The sequence below is a fragment of the Penicillium cosmopolitanum genome, assembly GCF_028827165.1.
Source record: "Penicillium cosmopolitanum strain IBT 29677 chromosome Unknown utg000003l:1.0-3747932.0:1.0-3751027.0, whole genome shotgun sequence".
Classification (NCBI taxonomy): domain Eukaryota; kingdom Fungi; phylum Ascomycota; class Eurotiomycetes; order Eurotiales; family Aspergillaceae; genus Penicillium; species Penicillium cosmopolitanum.
The window spans coordinates 2725569-2743829 of record NW_026622673.1 but is presented as its reverse complement, the minus strand read 5'-3'; the positions used below and the strand labels follow the sequence as shown (position 1 = coordinate 2743829).

The following is an 18261-nucleotide window of genomic DNA, read 5'->3' as shown; positions in this document are numbered from 1 at the left end:
ACTTGCATCATGGCAAGAACGAACAAATAAATCATGCATACGGCTTACTGTACCTTGAGCGGAGTTGGGAAATGTTATTTTATTTTAAGAGGAAATATCTAATTATTAAGCTAAATCCACACCAAAAGATAACGTCCTAGGCTGATATTCATAGTCTGTTCATTTTATTTTGCCTCCACCAGTGGATTGAGTTCCTTCTGCTGTATAATACCTAAGTTTTTGCAACAGCATCTTACCCTTTTCAGTTTCCTCGCCCATCTACCTCATCATTCTTCCTGTATCCTCCTCAACAGGACTTTTCTCTCGGGGTCGGGATGGGCCTTTTTGAGCAGTTAACCCATCATGTTATTCCAAACCACACATCTAATTTTGAGCAATACCTACCATCTCTCCGAATTCCAAGTTCGCGTATCTTTCCGTACCTATATTTTTCATATCGTAGTTGGTCAGAAGCGTCGCCATGATCATCTTGATTTCGTTGACTGCGAAGAAGCGCCCAGGGCATGCATGACGGCCATAACCGAAAGTCAAACTTGACGGCCCTACGCTAACGAATTGAGCGTTGGCGACAGTCTCGGCCTGCTTGATGCCCTTCTCCTGCTTGATCTTTTCCTGGCGTGACTTGAAGAATCGCAGTGGATCAAAATTATCATAATTCGGGAAAAATTCCTCGTCATTGCTGATGCCGATGGCTGGTAGTTCGATTATGGCCCCTGCCGGAATGACTTGGCCGTTGGAAAGAGTAAAGGTCTTGAGAACCTTTCGCTGGAAAGAGGCTAATATGGAATTTCAGCAATTGCCAGGTGGAGTGACACAGGCAGCTTACTAGATCCAAGCGCGTAGTACCTCATGGTCTCCTTTAGAAAGCTGTCGAGCTTCTTCATGTTCTGCATAGCGCCGCTAGTAAAGACGCCGTTGCTCTCGGCAAGAGCTAAATTTACTTCCTCGCGGAATATTGTAACCAACTCGGGCATCGCAGCCAACGTGTAAAGTCTTCAGCTCGGATTAGTTTCTCTCATACAACTTGACCAACTTTAACATGCTTCCCAGTCAACTTACGCATTTGTAGCGGTAATTGTGGTGGTATGAATGGCAGCAAAGCTGGTGCTGAGTTGAATACGGGCGAGCTCCTTGTCATCCTTATTACCAAACTTAGACTGTGCATCCATGATCCACTCCAGCAGGTCGTCAGGCTTCTGGTAATCGGGGTTCTTTGCTGCCTCTCGTCTTGCCGTGACCACCGGTCTTAGGAACTTGTCCGCTTCTTTAATACACCGTCTCACCTTCTTAACCTCCGGTGTCCTATTTGCGAGGAACAGACGTAACCACGGCACGATTTCTGAAACAGCGCGGACTGCCTCTAATACCTCGACCGTGTAGTTGATAGAGGCGTTAAGATATTCTTCGTTACGACAGAGCTCGGGGCCAACAAAGACACGACCGGAGGCAATGGCAACGACGCGCATGATTTTTTCCATGATCTTTACTTCTGTCCAGCTGCATGACTGAGGAAGCTCCGTGCGGAGAGCATCGGCAACTTCGTCCGCGACGACAGGATTAAGTCGGACTGTGCCGATGTGTAAGCAGCTACTCAGGGGAGTAGACGTGGGATTTTGGAGACGCACCAAGAGCGGGTGTTAAAGCAGTTTTGATAGTATGGGGTAGCAATTCGATATTAGTATTCAAACCAGTATACTTGGCGTGCATAGACTATTACGATTTGTTAGTCGTGAGATCCCTCCATCAAGCATGCATGGCATGTCGACCAACCTCCTCAGCGGCTTTGTTAAAGCTCAGCACATCGTCCGGGAGCTTTCTGAGCTCATTCATGAACTTGGGTGCGACAACGATGTTCGGTAATTCTGTACCCCCCCTATGATCAGAGCTTTACTCATTCGTCACGCAGCAATAGAGCTTACTATTTGCTGTGGTAATTTGGAAGGCCCTCTCCTTAAACTATACACAAAATCAGTCAGTCATGTACCCAAGATGCAGCTCATGGCTTCGCCCTACCTTCCTGTACCCTTCCAAATAGAGGTTTTTGGCCTCCCCATTCACGAACATCTTCCTTCGATTAGCTGGTCCTCCATATTCTGTACCAACCATGGGTATGCCTGCCCAACCGTCACTCTTGAACACAATCTGTATTAAATAGGCAGCGACGCAGGTGACAAACGCGGTCGCGGCAATAGGCCATCGGTTGATCACATCAAGCGACGAGATGCTATTTAACACAACGCCAGCTGTGGCATTCAGATTAGGAAGAACCGACATCGACATTTTAGGTGGTTAACGGGCCGTAGAAGTTGTGTGCTTGGGCAGATATACAAACTTATGAAGATGGTTGGGACCTAGTCTTATATAAATACAAATATAAGCCCTTCATGTATATTGGTCGCAATATGAGGGCAACCTCAGAGCTGCTTGCCCTGCCATACTTTTTTCTACTCATGCCGGATGTCGGAGCTGCTGGGACGCAGACAGATGTGGGTAAACCTGTGGGATCCACTAATTACTGGCTGGTGGCTGGTGGAGACCCTGCGCTGTTGAACAGGACAACGGGACTAGCGGGGCCCGGTCGGACAACGGATTCAGCGAAAGTCCACACCCGAGCGGACCGAGTTTGTATATGTAAGTCCGATTGGCGATGAATGCCAAACCAGCTATTCGAGATACTAGTGGCACGTGATATCATTGAGCAATTGATTGCAAAAATACGTCTGGGAGTGGCTATTAACGAGAGAACAACAGATAGGGAAGGAGGTAGAAGGGAAAGAGAGGGTTGACAAGCTATCCTTTCTCCGCCATATGCTGACATTATGTGAGACAATTGTGTACACCGTGACAATGGATATTTATAAAAAAAATCCTAATGATAGCATAGCACGTCTAGTGAGGGTTAGGTCTAGGCCTAATTCCACCTGGTGCATTAGCGGGTAGATGGGGGACAGTATATCTTGGCTTTGCAGTTAAGATGCTCTAACTTCGTCTTAAATTAGGGCTTCAAGACACAGAGTTGCAGGTTACATATCCATCGGCTGATTATATGTTATGCGTACAGGATTTTAACTCAAGAGACAAAGACTTCAGTTTCTCAGTGGCCATTTCAATTCATCCTGAGTTCTTGCACTTTATGGTCCTGTTTTGGGAGAACTTTTTTGGAAAGGGGGGGGGGCTTCTGTGCTCTATTCTGTGAAATGTGACTGCTGCATTGTGTTTTACTACCCTTCGAGTATTTGGTGAGTGCGGGAGGTGTAACACTAATCACCATGCTATAACTAGTCTAAAATAGGTAGATATTAGAAGTGTCAAAGGTCGCGCGATATAAGTGTGTCTGGCTCAATTTTATAGTCTGGAGAAGTCAATCATCCGTCAATGTAGCGATATGACCACATTAATCGATACGGTAGCGTTGTAGCTCATCTTATCAAAGGCCAGATCAGTCACACGACTTGCCAGCGAAAGATCAGGCCACCATTTGAGTGCCTCGGAACGCTGAGACTCCGGATAAGTCACTCGTCGGAGAGTTGTTTGCCGCTTGATCTAACCGCCTTTCTGGCTGGTTATGGGTTTAATTGGCTTGATGTCCTGGTTGTCAAAAATTTGCTTCGCATTCGATTCAATTTTTAATCTTTTTCAAACCCTTCATTTCTTCAGAATTTTTTATCTTCGAGTCTCGAGTTTTCTAATTATTAACCGGTGTTTTCAGTTCAATTGGTGTGCCTTGCGCCTCTTCCTCTGGCAAGAGGCTCATCTTTTATGAAGTATCATACCGTCTCATTCAACAACCAAACCACTTCCTCCACTCCTTTCACAATGGCCCCCAGGCCCACTGCTTCAGAACAGGAAGATGTCGCGTGGGATGCCGCGTTCAACAAGGTGCTGCACGGCAAATCTGCCAAGGCCCAGGGTGGTTTCGCTGCTATGCACGGCAAGGACGCCACCGCCCAAAAGGCTGCCTTTGATGAATACTTCAAGCACTGGGATAACCAAAACCCGGCCGATGAGACTGCTGAGATAAGTGAGGTAAGATCGGCTTGATTTGCGGGTTGACTATTATAATGACACGAATGTTTACGGTTCGACAGGCTCGGAAATCTGAATACGCCACCCTGACCCGGCAGTTGTTCATATACCGGTTTTCTGTTAGAAATATTCTCGTTACTAATTATGTTTGCAGCTACTACAATCTTGCAACCGACTTCTACGAATACGGGTGGGGTTCCTCCTTCCATTTCTGCCGCTTTGCCTACGGTGAACCGTTCCTCCAGGCCATCGCCCGCCATGAACACTACCTCGCCCTCCAGACTGGCATCAAGGAGGGAATGAAGGTCTTAGACGTTGATTGTGGTGTCGGCGGTCCCGCGCGAGAGATCGTCAAGTTCACCAATGCTCACATCACTGGCCTAAACAACAACGACTTCCAAATTGATCGTGCGACCCACTACGCTGAAAAACATGGTCTATCGGACAAGATGTCTTTTGTCAAGGGTGACTTCATGCAGATGAAGTTTCCAGATAACAGTTTCGATGCTGTGTACGCCATTGAGGCAACTGTCCACGCCCCTGAGCTGGTGGGTGTGTACTCAGAGATCCTTCGCGTCCTTAGACCTAGTGGTACATTTGGTGTGTATGAGTGATTCATGACGGACGAATTCAACAAAGATAACCCGGAGCACCGCCGCATCCGGCTCGGCATCGAGCAGGGTGCTGGTATCTCTAACATGGTCCGGATCTCCGAGGGCCTAGAGGCCTTCAAGGACGCCGGCTTCGAGATTCTCCGCCACGTGGATCTAGCTACCCGCCCCGATGCTGTCCCCTGGTATTACCCGCTGGCAGGTGCTTTCAAGCACTTGGGCTCCGTTTGGGATCTCTTCGCCATCGCTCGCATGACCTGGTGGGGTCGTGGTTTCACTAACCGTCTTGTCGGTGCCGGCGAGAAAATCGGTCTCTTCCCTCGTGGTTCCCGAAAGACTGCTGAGAGCCTTGCTCTGTCTAGTGACTGCCTCGTTGAAGGTGCCCAAAAGAAACTTTTCACCCCGATGTATCTCATGGTTGGCCGCAAGCCGGAGTAAATGGTGTTGTCCCAAGTTTATTGAATAATAACCAGTTCTTGTTTCTTTCGCGCGCACATCCTCCAATCAGTTCTATGGACATCATTTTTTACCCTCCTCATCGGTGTCAGTCAAGTGTCGTTTTCATGCACCTTTCCTTAGACCACCTACTATGCCACTTATTTGCTTTCGACGCTCTCAAAACCCAAAAGAGCAAGAGTCTTAGGTCTGGTTAGCTATCTAGGCTACGAAGGAGCAAGAAAGGTCTTCCTTAAACTAGCAAAGATGATGTGGCAGTCTTCGAAGAAGAAGACTGTAACCACGTCAACGACTAAAGCGGAACTTTTACGCTGTCTCACACGGTGAGAGAGACTATAGCGCTATACCGACTGTTCGAACTGATACATTTCGATCTAGTGTTAGAAAATCCAGGAATCCCCTTTCCTTCAGGATTCAGACTAACAGTCTGAAAGCCCTAGAAACAGAGTATAAAGTACTAGGTGAAAACATTTGGAAATATAAGCCCGAGAAGAACTCTCACCCCAAAAATAAAACAATCAAGCTAAATAAAATATGCCTTTCACTCAGCACTACTGCGCAATATAAACAACATGATGTTGTGAACTTCCATCTGAGATCTGCACAGGGTTTTCACACACTGCCTTTAATGCCGGTGTATAGACCGCTGTGTCTATTCTACTGGCAGCTGTCGATACGGAATGGGTGAATTAGGTATCGGGAGAAGGCATACGGAGTACTAGTCTTTAGATTCTACAGTACAGCGCAGGCTATGCTTCTCCCTTGGTCAACAGGTGGATCACCGGGAGCCGAGAATCGAATCCCGTAGATCCGTGCCCGGTTATTGTAGACCCACCCGCTATTAGAGGACCCGTCATTCCCGGAGATTCGGAGGCCCGAGAGTGCGAGTTGAAGTAAATAATTTCGGCGCCGCTAATCAAATTCTTTTTGAACAGGTCTTTGGCTCCCCTTTACACGAAAGGTGTATAACCCTACCTCTAGGGCTTGTGTAAATAGGGATCGTCGATTTCATATCTGTTACGCAGCACAGCGATCCCTCCTCTTTCTCCGTATAGATTCGAGCAATTGGCCTGTCGCTGTATCAATTCACGGCCGTATTAGTGCGCCGGAACTATGGCGGCCCTCGCTCAACCTTCCACTGGGTGAGATTCCATCGCAATTGTCTTACAATCTTCGCTAACCTATTCGTTGATCAGGAAGACACCTCCTCAAGCACCCGCCAGGCGCAAGTCGCCGCAGGCCTCGTCTGCCGCCAATGTCTCCGAGTCCAAGGCGCCCACCAGCCGCATCTACCGCAAGGGAGAGCGCATCGATGGCTGGGAGGTCGGTACTGACCCCAAAGTCAGTACCTCAAATGAGTTCGAATTCGGTGGCAACCTTGGCACGTCGTCCCTGATGATAGGGTTTCCCCTGCTTATGTGGTACATGTGGATTGGCGCCACTTACTATGCTGGAAAGCTGCCTCTGCCCGAGGAGGGCCAAAGCTGGGGCGAGTTTGGCAGACATTTGGTCGAGCTCGTCTACACCGGCGCTTACCCTTCCCTCCGCGCTTGGCGTATCTACTGGACTTTCTTCTTCTTCGAGGCTATCTGCTACTGTGTCCTGCCGGGCGTTTGGGCCTGGGGGAAGCCTCTACCTCACGCGAACGGAAAGCAGCTGAAGTACTTGTGCAACTGCTACGTCAGCTTCCACTTTACAATTGTCGTCCTGGCCGCCCTCCACTTCAGTGGTCTCTTCCCGCTCTACACCTTTATCGATGAGTTTGGCCCTCTGATGTCTGTGGCCATCCTTAGCGGCTTCCTCGTGGCCTTTGTCGCATACTTCTCTGCTCTCTGGAGAGGCGCCCAGCATCGTATGACTGGGTTTACTATCTACGATTTCTTCCTTGGCGCCGAGCTGAACCCTCGCATGTTTGGTATCCTGGACTTTAAGATGTTCTTTATGGTCCGAATCCCATGGTTTATTCTCTTCGGTCTGAGCTGCGCCACCGCAGCGCGTCAGTACGAGAGGTACCGATATATCTCAGCCGAGGCGCTTTTCTTAGTCGTAGCGCACTATCTCTACGCAAACGCGTGTGCTAAGGGCGAGCAGCTCATCATCTCAAGTTGGTAAGCATCTTCTGACCCCTTACTCCCTACTTGAGAATGTCTAACACCGCTCTAGGGATATCTATTATGAGAAATGGGGCTTTATGCTCATCTTCTGGAATCTTGCTGGTGTCCCTATGTCGTACTGTCACTGTGCTCTCTTCCTAGCTAACCACCACCCATCCGAGTACAAGTGGAACCCCGTTGCGCTTGCGGCCTTCTATGTCCTGTATTTCTTCGTATACTGGATCTGGGATACGACAAATAGCCAGAAGAACGGCTTCCGCGCCCAGGAGCGCAACCAGCTTGTCAATCGCAAGACCTTCCCCCAGCTGCCGTGGCAGACAGTCAAGAACCCCAAGACCATCACCTCTTCCAAGGGGGACGTAATTATGGTTGACGGCTGGCTCGGCTACGCCCGCAAGATTCACTATTCTTGCGACATTTTTTTTCGCCCTCTCCTGGGGCCTGATCACAGGCTTCAAAAGCCCCTTCCCTTGGTTCTACTCCGTCTTCTTTACTATCATGGCCATCCACCGCGCCATCCGCGACGCCCGCCGCTGCCGTGAGAAGTACGGCGAGGCTTGGGCCCAATACGAGCTCGAGGTTCCCTACCTTTTCATCCCTGTAAGTTCTACAGAGGCGCGAAACTTGGTGAAATCCGCGACTGACTCGCGCGCAGTACGTCATATAGGGGCTGTAACTCCCAAAATCACCCTCGGATTTGCGGCGTCATATGCCACAGTCCTGGGCTGTAACTATGCATGCCTAGCATGCCCATATTTTCACCACCAGCAGTCAGCGCAGCTAGTCTATACCGGTGCAATGGAGGATGGGTAGTAAGGTAGGAAGGACAACGAGGCGGCATGGTATGCAGATATACCAGCCTAAATACTCTATTGTAAACCTCACTATGGTCACTATGGTGTTGCTTTTACAGTAGGATTTCCGCATCATTCTTTGTACATAGTAGAATACAATACCAGGTTGCCTTTTTAAACCCCACCTAGTAGAACTAGTAAAGAAAACCTTCTTTTTCGAGAAAGCGATTCCTGCATAACAATTCAACTATCCTGGAGCAAGACATATTCTTCTCGCTGGGTTTGCCATCTTGCGCATGTATGTATGGGGACTGGCGAGATTTCGACCCTTTTCTGTCTGGGGTTTTTCCACCCTGTCTCCCGGAAGCCTGGAGCCTGAGAAATATAGACGGAGAAGATCACCCGAGTATCAAGAAGCACCTAAAATTGACAGAAGCAGCATATTAGCAAGCAACGTCGAGCCGGGAGGCAGATCGAGCAAATGAACAGGGTGACGGCCAAGCCAGTTTGCGCTTGAGATGAGTTTCTTTGTATGTGATGCCATGATTTGGCTCTGCATAACCTGGTTGCACGCTGTCGACAATTGTTCGATCCATCTGCTCGACTCGTATCTTGAGTCCGTTGCCCGATGAAATTCCAGGTTGTTATGTGTGTCATCCATGGTTTGAGGGTTCTGTCAAGTCATAACACATCGAGATATGTCGCTGATACTGTGAGGACTACGGTTGACCGTATATGCGGCAGGATACGCAACCAGGTTTACTCGACCTGAGAACCACTTCGATTGCAGCCAACTTTCCTTCCTCTCTTCCCTTCCTTCTCTAGTCTTGATAGTGATTTTGAACTGTTTTCTTCATTAAAAGACCGGCCCATCACAGAGAATGCTTCAAACTATAATGCAGTTACGTGTTTGCATCAAATTTAATCATCTGAATTGAATATGTATACAATCTGTAAATCCCTCTCTAAAGGAGGCTATTATATAGATCTAAATACTCTCGTCTAAATGTTCTGACCTCTTAACTGAATGAAAACCGCACTAAGTCTATCTCTAGGCCGATACTTCCGCAATAACTCCGCGAAAATCGTATTAATCCATTGGAGCCACAGCCTGAGGCCATGACATTTGACAGTCCTCTATTCCTTCTTCACCTTGGACTTCTTAGGCACCCGAGCCAACCAGTATAGTCCGATCGCTGAAAACACGTTGAAGACGACGAATACCCACATGAGGCCAAAGTTGCGCCATCGGTTCGCAAAAGAAATGTTGACATTGGAGAGAAAGCTGTTGGTCTCTGAGATTTGGCAGAAACGGCACTCGTCGGTGGCATTGGAGTCTTGTACGAAGCCGCCGGCCATTTCAATATATGACTTCATATATTCGCCGCATGTCGTACCGCTGGGGATATTGAAGAAGACAAACTCGTTGTCCGAGCACGTGGCTGGTGCATTGGAAAGGGCTGTACCGACAAAACCGTCGACGAAATATGTAAACGGGTTGACGCGATACATGAAGGTCCAAAAGCCTGGCATCTGTTTCGGGCTGGCAAGAATACTGTAGTAATGGGTCAGTAGCTGTGCGTTAAAGAAGAGGGGACAGAGTAACAGATGCAACACATACCCGCAGAACGTGAACATCATGACGGTTAGAAGTCCGACAAGTCCGCCAGCCACCTCGGCACTGTCAACGGCAGCGATGATGAGATGCGCAAAAGTGCTTGAGAACAAGAAGAAGACCCATATAAAGAGAAAGACCAAGATGCCACGAGAATGCTCAGCATCAGTGTATCGCGCGTTGTGGTACAGGCCCATAGGGAAGTACCAGAAAAGGAAGCTGAAGAGTGAAAATACCTATAAGGTGTTAGCAGTGGACAGGAATACAGACTAGTCTTGGGATACCTGCTTACCGAGTTCCAGAAGGCTTCGACAAGCATGTTTGCACAGATGAAGGCCACCCATGAATAGCTCTTCGAAGGGCGCTCACGAGCCTCATACATGGTACGCTGAGAGACAAAGACGGGGAGAATTTGATCAACAAGCTGACTGAATATGGTAAGGAAGATGAAAACTCCAAAGAGTTGGTTCTGGAGACCACTCTGGGTATTGCCAATGTTGAGGAAAGACAGGCCAATGAAGAGGGCCTATAAATAAATGTCAGCGTTAATTCCAAGAATGGTAGAGCGGAGCAGTAATATCTTACTCCTCCAGCAGATAGGAATCCTTTCGACAAGACGTAGGTAGGACTGCGATAGTATTGTTGAAAGACACGGCGGCAGACCTCCATGAACTGAAGCCCGAGAGGTGCGGCAAACTCGGATATGTGGGCCGCCCCCTGTGAGGCCTCGTTAGAGCGAGCATTGGATGATAGTCTGGCGAGCTCGTCTTGCACTCCACGGTACTCTGGGCTACTGTGCCACACCACAGGCCAGTTGATGTCACTGCCTGAGCCAGGGGCGGCACCAATCACTTGCAGCATGTATTCAGCTGGGTTAGCCTCTGGCGGGCATAGAGCGCCGCCGTTGCGAACGAAGTAGTCGAGAAGGGTCTGCGAGCTCTTACCAATCGGGCCAAAGTATACCGTGCGGCCTCCCTTGGCAAGAAGCAGTAGCCGGTCGAAACGCTGAAAGAGGATAGCAGAGGGCTGGTGGATAGTGCAGAGGATGGCTTGGCCACTATTTGTAAGCTTCTCCATCAGATCGCAAATAGACCATGATGTCTGGCTGTCAAGACCTGACGTAGGCTCGTCGAGGAAGAGTAGCAACTTAGGTCGGGCGGCTAACTCGACACCAATTGTAAGTCTCTTGCGTTGTTCAACGTTGAGGCCTTCGCCGGGCACACCAATAATGGCATCGACATATGGCTGCATATCCAGCAGCTCGATGACGGTGTCCACGTAGGCTATCTTTTCCTCCTTTGAGTAGTTTGAGGGTTGTCTCAACAGAGCGCTGAAGGTGAGGGCTTCTCGGACAGTTGACGTGTGCAGATGCAGATCTTGCTGCTGGACGTAGCCCGTTTGACGTTGGAATGAGGCATCGCGAGGGTTTCCGTTGACCAACATGCTTCCAGTGATGACACCCATTGTCACACGGCTCGCCAGCACGTCAAGAAGCGTAGTCTTGCCGGCTCCTGAGATGCCCTAATATTGTATGTCAGCATGCTTCATAGTCGAGGTCGGGTAGAAGATACGTACCATGAGTGCCGTTAGGGTTCCAGGCTTCACCCAGCCATCTACATGATCCAAAATGCGACGGGTCTCATCCTTGATCTTGACATCATAGCAGATATCCTGCCAGTGAAAGACGGACCTGGCTTTCTCAATATTCGCAGTGCTTTCGTAAAAGCCATCGCCAGCGACAACCTCCTTACTCGGCCGGTTGTCGGTAGTGGTCTCGATATCCTCAACCTTTGGGGTGTGCTTCTTGATCCCCTTGCGTGTAAAAACAAGGACCTCACCTTTGGAGTGCTCAGATGCCACTAATTCAGCCGCAACAAGGTGGCCCACGCAGAACGCGATGCAGAACAGGACCATAATACCAGTATTACGCCACTTGTGGGCATTCTGGTAGCCATATGATGTCTCGAGATAGGAAGTGCCACTGACAAAGTTCGCAGCAGGAGTAGAGCCGGGTACGGTACAGACGCGCTCGCTTGCTTCGATCGAGGAGTAGTCAGGCCCGGTCGGAACAAAGGAAACACACTCAAACATGCGTCCCACAAGTTCGTTGGTCATGAGGCTTTCGAACCCATAATGCACAGGGTTGACCCAGCGCAGCCATCCCAGCCATACCTGCATATATTGGATCTTGATGGCAAATCCAGTATACAGACAGATGATGAGGAGGATGACAGACGCTGGAGCCAAAGCCTGGGCAATGGTCTTGGTGAGCGATGCCATCAGCCTAAACATCATGGACATTGTGAGCGTGATGATGTAGACAACCAGCAAAAAGAAGAAGAAAGAACCAGCTTCACGACGCATATTGCACATGAAATAAAGTACAATATTGCAAATAAGCGCGTTGACCGTTTTGTACGGCAGATCAATAATCATCGACGATAGAGCCTCAGCACTGGGATGGTATAGCGCATATCGGTTGTGTTTCTCAACGATAGGTCGTTTGGCATATAACGTCATGATCTCTAGCATACTGCCAAATGCGTTGCTTAGGATAATGAAGAAGAGAAGAGTGCCACGTCTCGTAAGACTTTCAGAAGTGTTGGATAAGTTGTAGAAAATGCTGCTTGTGATGAGAGACATGAACAGGTTTGTGAATAACATTGTCAGAGTCATGCTCGGGTCGGATTTTAGGAGAATCCAGCTTCGCCATAGAGTAAGCTTGACTTGCTGCCAGTATGAGAGGTTAAAAGGTGACCCCTCGCGCTGCGAGTTCGCCTGGTCGACCCGTCGTGAGGCCAAGAAGCGGTCATAGTGTTCGCTGTCGAAAGGATACTGAACAAGGTACTGGTCAATCTCGGTATTGAGCTGAGCCCGGTGCTGGCTTCGCATCCACGCCTGGGCGAATTCGTCAGGGCTTCGTGGGACGTTGGCGCCAGGACGGACAACTCGCTCCCGGTGGCTGGTCATAGAAGTGAGAAAATCGGCTGTTGTCTGACGACCAGGACAGATGAAGCCGAGATCTTCGAAGTAGGATTTGGCCTGGTCGGTGCGGCCAAAGTAGATCTGCCGTCCTTCGTACAAAACCACAACTTTGTCAAAAACCTATGTTGGGTGGTTAGTATCGTATGGATATAATCAAGTCTCAGGTATGGATCCTCAGTCCCGCATACCTCGTACGCGTCTTGAGACGCTTGATAAATGGCAACGCAAGCGGTTGTCCCTAAGACATCCGCCTGGGCCCGCAAGGTCCGACAGAACTCGAGAGCATTGGCACTATCCAAGCCTCTTGTGCTGTTATCCCAACACTGGAGAGGAGAGTGGTTCAGAGCGGCCTCAGAGATGGTAACTCGCTTTCTCTCACCACCACTAACGCCACGGATAAAGTCGTTACCGACACGAGTGTTCCTTGTATGCGAGATACCAAACATGGCCATCATCACATCACGAAGATGCTCGGCATACTCGCGGCGAGAGACACTAAGCGGGATGATCTTGGGGCAACGAGCAAGTGCCGCGAAGTAGAGGGTATCGCCAACTGTCATGTGAGGGAAATGGGCGTCGACCTCTGCGGTGTAGATGGCCTCGCCTCGGAAACGACTTGCCATCTGGCTAGGTCGAATTCCCTGATAGTTGATAAGGGATTCGTCGTTAATGTAAAAGCCGTGGGTGTCGCCAGCTATCGTTCGCATAAGAGTCGAGCAGCCAGAGCCAGGGGGGGCCGAGAACGGCCAGCATCTCGCCGCTACGAACGACACCTTCGAGGCCGCGAAGGATGTCAATACGCTGCTGCTTCTGACGCAGAACTACCTTTTTGAAGTAGGTGACGCCCTCCAAGATGATGTTCCCCACTGTCTTCTGATAATTGGTCGCGGTGCCAAACCCGTGCACGCTGAGGTCCCGGAAGGCGATTCCGGCAATTCTGGGCTTGACGCCCTCAACACTGCTGTTACGGAGCTGGAAAAACGCCTTGGCCCACTTCCTCGCATTGAATTCGGGGCTCTGAGGATCAAGGAACTTTTCGGCAGGGGCAGGGAATAGAGTTGGTTGTGGATGCTGGGCATTGGACGTGTATCGACGAGCCAGCTGAGTGAGTTCCTCGTCCATCCGCATATCTTCCTTTGGGGCACGAGCACCATTCTCTTCAACACGTTCAGAGGTCTGCTCTCTCACGACCGTTTCATCAGAACGGACCGAGTCAGCGGAATCGGTCCCGGCCCTTTTGTGCTCGGTCATGTCTTTAGTGCTAGTGGTGCGGAGTCGCAGAGGGTGCAATTCGGAAAGTTGACTAGACATGAGAAGACGCAAGACGAACTCGTCTCTTGATTGATAAGGAGCGGGCAGGCAAATAAAATGTAACAAATGCAAAATAATGGTCAGATCAGCCCGCGAAAGGAAGCAATAACTGCGTTATAAATCCGAAAGACGTAGTAGTAATGAAGAGATAGAAGGCAGAGTGAGAGAGAGACAGGCAGCATCCTAGTTGTTACAGCAATGTTATTCGAGACCGCGAACGATGAAAGCAGTTAACAATATTCTGGTTATCACATATATACGTGTCGGCCTATGGAAGGCTAGCGGGCGACATTTGGCGATGCTACGGCCATTGTCGCACTGGGCCGAGTCCGAAACACCGAGACTTCATTCTGCTTGAGCCGCATGACCCGGCCTTTCGGACCTCCGTTCAGCGCCCAGAGCTGTAACTGCCCAGATGCATTTGCGCTAATCCCTACTCGATCCCATCATGTTCAGTCATCGCATCTTATTTTGCTTGTTCCCGACATGTCAAAGACTATCGCACACTGTTTAGAAGCAAAGCCCAGCAACTTGCTGCTTGTCGCGTTCATCAATTGAAAAAGTCACGAGGACGCGCAAACAATTCCGATGGTGTGTGGTTGCTTTTCTCCATAGCCCCACGTACGGAACGAGGGCTAAGCTCTTAGCGGTTCGGGGGCGAGGGGGAATCTAATGTCATCATTCCTCTCGCACTCTCGGCTCAGCGTCCACGTCCGCTTCGCAAACTGCTCACCCATACGTCTGAGTGCGAAGAGAGCCTCTAGAGATTGATGTGCCTGTATCCAGTCTTATAGTACACCATGTCCGACGCGCAAGACACCGAGGCTTCCGCCGCAGCGAAAGCGGAAGCCTCTCTCAAGGCAGTAAGTCCGATTTTTTACATTTTGTGCCCCTTTCCTTTAGTGTCCCCCGAAGCAACATATGGACATTGTTAAGGAGATTGCTTCATTAGTGTGATAACTGCCGGCAACGAAAAGTAAATCCTCCATAACACACCATCGGACAACCACTCCATGGTGCTTTAGTCTTGACCTGATCTGGCCTTGCCTTATACTTATGACTCCCCTAGATACGCTGCAACAAAGATTCACCATGTTCGAACTGTGAACGAGTAGGCCGCCGGTGTGTGACCTCACCACGTGTCGCTAGAGCAAAGCGATGCCAGAACCCAGTACTCCCTAGCTAGTGAGTTAAGGCCCATCCTCTGCGTGTGATGCAGAGTCCATCGTTCCACTAACACCTAGATAGCGATGATAAAATCAGTAGCATTGACGAAAGACTCAATAGAATGAGTCAAGTTCTAGAAACTATGGTTTCGGAAGAGACCAAGAGCCAGCGATCGACAGCCTCTATGGAAAGCGCCAGTCCCACGAGCGTTAATATGTATTCGAGTCAGAGACCCCTCAGTAATTATCTTACTGGGCAGCACGACCTGCCCCCTCAGGTTGACGACAATTCTAGCCGGCTGCCCCCCTAGTGACGACACGCCCGACAAACAAAAGCACAAGCAGGACAAGAACAATCCGATCGAGGGCCTGTCGTCCTTTTCTGCGCACTCGACGCATGCCATTGATTTTCTACACAAGGTCGCTGACGCCAAATGCGACGATTGTGACAGCAAAGAGATAGAAGAGCTATTGGATTCCATGCGTGCCATTGTCGACGCTGTCAAAGTTCGTCGACAGTCGACACAATCCCTTTTCCCTCTTGCAACTCCAATTACAACACAACGCACACCAGCTGAACTGCCACCCATCCAGGTGGTAGTCTCCGTAATTCGAAAAGCTCAAGGTAATACCTCTCACCGGTATTCTTCGTTACCCTGCAATGATTTTTGTGACCAGTGCGACCTAGCAGCTGACAGGAAACCTAGAGCAGTGTGATCTAACCCTCAGTGTTCTGAATGAGCTGCTACACGATCGAAGTCTGTCTGACATATGCATGACTGTTTATTTTTCCGAAGATTACTCAGACGCAGAGCTTATCATCGTCAACCTTGCTTTATACTGTGAGTGAAAGGACCGAAAGGCTCACCAGCTAGCGTATCATGTTCCACGTAGCGGAAAAGCTGTACTAAGATGTTTTTTTTTCTAGTTTTACTCGCTGACACCGAGTCTACGGTAACAGGAGACAATCCGGGAGACCGAACACATGCAGCATATCGCCTCCTGTGCCAGCGGAATGCTGAAACAGCTCTTTCGAAACTGTCCTTATACGTCGGAGCCTCACACAACATGACACTGGCTCTTGTCCTTGGAGTATTAACATGCCTGGACCGATTACTGGAGTCTCAAAGACTAACTGCACGAACACTACAGGCTATCTACGCAGTCGACATTTCGAGGCCATCTCTGGCTTGGACGTTCATTTGTGCAGCATATCAAAGCGCCTACTCGCTCGGTTATCACACATGGGCACGTGGCTCAAACCAGTCCTCTAACACACCAAACCAATTCGGGCTACTCTTTTGGGTCATTTACTACTTGGAGAAGCATTTCTGCCTGCGACTAGGTCGTTGTTCCACCATAATAGATACCGAGATCACAGTTCCTATGCCGGCACCTCTTGACGCAGCAACTAATCCTGGGATGGACTACTGCCGCCTCATCGTCAGAACCGGAAGTCTGACCAGCCGCATTTACCAAGAGCTCTATAGCACGCAGGCTACCGGTTTATCAGGCGACCTACGCACACAAAAAGCGTTGAACTTGTCGCAAGAATTGTGCGCCTTACGGGATGAGTCTCGAAAGACTTTTGTAAGATATTCACCGTCCCTCTCCCAATCTGTTTATAGTGCGTTTTTGACTTGGTCGGCTGACTGTGCTGTGCCCCATCTCTAGCAGATATGGGCCCGATATCGCTCGAACCATGATGTGCCTGGTGTTGATATGATTGAGTACCTGGCTAAATTGGACGAGGTATTCTGGTGGTCCACGCTCACACTTATATACCGAGCTGTCCCTTCCCAGCCCGACTTTGCCGTCAATTTTGCGGATGAATGCATCACCGCTGCTCGAGCAGCTCTTGAGTCGCATCAGAACATCATTTCATCCTCCGAACTGGGTGGATTGAGACCTCTTTCATCTTACATCAACTGGCGAGTCACAACATCTAAGGGAGCTAAGTATAAGAACCTCAAAGACGCTAACTGTAAAATAACAGGCTGATTCTTTCTTCTCCATTCGTCCCTTTCATCGTTATCTTCTGTAATGTCATAGAACACGGAAACACCAACGATCTCGACATCTTGCAAGCATTCATAAACTCTATTGAATCTGCCACTCACTGCTCCGTACTAATTGCCAGATACCACAAACTCTTTCAGGCATTCCACAACGTGGCACGGCGTTTTTTGCAGCTGAAAGCGATTCATACACCGTCACAACAAGGCCATGAGGAGCTTAAAGCCCAGATGAACCACTGTCTCGGTGCGCTAGGGCTACACCAACAGCGCTGTGTGCAAAATGGATATGGCGATAGTTTGATGCTTTTGCCTTCAATGGTGTCAATGCAATCTCCTGTTAACGATACGGGGATACCCGTGGGTATGGAGCAGCCTGTGCAGACGATGAATTGGTATGCTCTCGGCCAGCAGATGTTCGAGTCATTCGTTAATGATCAGCCGCTTGTCCCGGGCGGCTTGGACATATGAGAAGACTAAGCAGTATCTCACATGTCAGCGAAGATTAACTAGTGAAATCTGAACAAGTAAGATTTTACTAGTTATCTTAAGGTTAGCTAGTCCTAATCCCAAAAAGTATTCGACTACTTGAGGGTCAGATGGGTTCAAGTCTAGCTGGATCAGGTTCATATCAAGATCGTGTTATAATACTGATTTTTACACACATGCGATGATAAGTCAGCAATTTGAATAAATACGAATAAGGCGAATATTCATGAATAATGCGAATATGAATAACCCTTGTATTCATATTCCTATTATTTGTGAGGATGCTCAGATGCTCACAGAGATCAACGTACGGCGTAGCATACGAAGCAAAGGAAACAGTAGCTGTTCGACGAAAGTAATAGCTTGAGGAGATGGAGGAAGCTGAGATAGAATTAAGTACATGTAGGCGTGGATGCCTAAGTGGATGCCATATACGTCAGGCATCCGCGAATGGTAACAACCCCAGTTCGTTACAAGTAGCGATTTGGGCTCTGGCCAAGCGAAGCCATGGTTTTGGTCAGTGAGTTCCTGTAGATAGGCGAGTGTGAGGATTCTCAGATAGCAAAGATCAGATGCTCAATACTAGGCAACGTATAGAAAGCGACTTCACGAAAGAATTAGCTTGGAGAGAGAAAGAGGAGTAGGAAGGTAGGAATGAGGTTTGGGTAAAATGCCGGTA

At 49.1% G+C, this 18261-nt stretch overlaps 5 protein-coding genes across 5 annotated transcripts; 3 read left to right on the top strand and 2 right to left on the bottom strand.

The window, feature by feature from the left end:
- Positions 1-266: 266 nt before the first annotated feature.
- Positions 267-2280, bottom strand: N7509_001084 (cytochrome P450; the record flags this gene model as incomplete). The annotated part of the gene is made up of 8 exons (XM_056625721.1): positions 267-320; positions 385-776; positions 827-993; positions 1060-1567; positions 1626-1710; positions 1771-1862; positions 1920-1956; positions 2014-2280. The coding sequence occupies 8 exons, from the start codon at positions 2278-2280 to the stop codon at positions 267-269; spliced, it is 1602 nt and encodes a 533-aa protein (XP_056494303.1).
- Positions 2281-3816: 1536 nt separating this feature from the next.
- N7509_001083 (sterol methyltransferase) lies at positions 3817-5075 on the top strand (the record flags this gene model as incomplete). Its single annotated transcript, XM_056625720.1, has 4 exons — positions 3817-4026; positions 4089-4138; positions 4181-4617; positions 4666-5075. 4 exons carry the CDS (start codon positions 3817-3819, stop codon positions 5073-5075), a joined length of 1107 nt encoding a protein of 368 aa, XP_056494302.1.
- Positions 5076-6206: 1131 nt separating this feature from the next.
- N7509_001082 (uncharacterized protein) lies at positions 6207-7874 on the top strand (the record flags this gene model as incomplete). The annotated part of the gene is made up of 5 exons (XM_056625719.1): positions 6207-6235; positions 6290-7201; positions 7257-7600; positions 7659-7807; positions 7863-7874. The coding sequence occupies 5 exons, from the start codon at positions 6207-6209 to the stop codon at positions 7872-7874; spliced, it is 1446 nt and encodes a 481-aa protein (XP_056494301.1).
- Positions 7875-9138: 1264 nt separating this feature from the next.
- Positions 9139-13852, bottom strand: N7509_001081 (ABC multidrug transporter; the record flags this gene model as incomplete). The annotated part of the gene is made up of 7 exons (XM_056625718.1): positions 9139-9556; positions 9623-9852; positions 9909-10142; positions 10202-11137; positions 11192-12721; positions 12790-13295; positions 13366-13852. 7 exons carry the CDS (start codon positions 13850-13852, stop codon positions 9139-9141), a joined length of 4341 nt encoding a protein of 1446 aa, XP_056494300.1.
- Positions 13853-14712: 860 nt separating this feature from the next.
- Positions 14713-17564, top strand: N7509_001080 (fungal specific transcription factor domain-containing protein; the record flags this gene model as incomplete). Its single annotated transcript, XM_056625717.1, has 8 exons — positions 14713-14775; positions 15028-15034; positions 15374-15703; positions 15786-15920; positions 16007-16170; positions 16231-16668; positions 16753-17036; positions 17075-17564. 8 exons carry the CDS (start codon positions 14713-14715, stop codon positions 17562-17564), a joined length of 1911 nt encoding a protein of 636 aa, XP_056494299.1.
- Between the last annotated feature and the right edge of the window lie 697 nt (positions 17565-18261).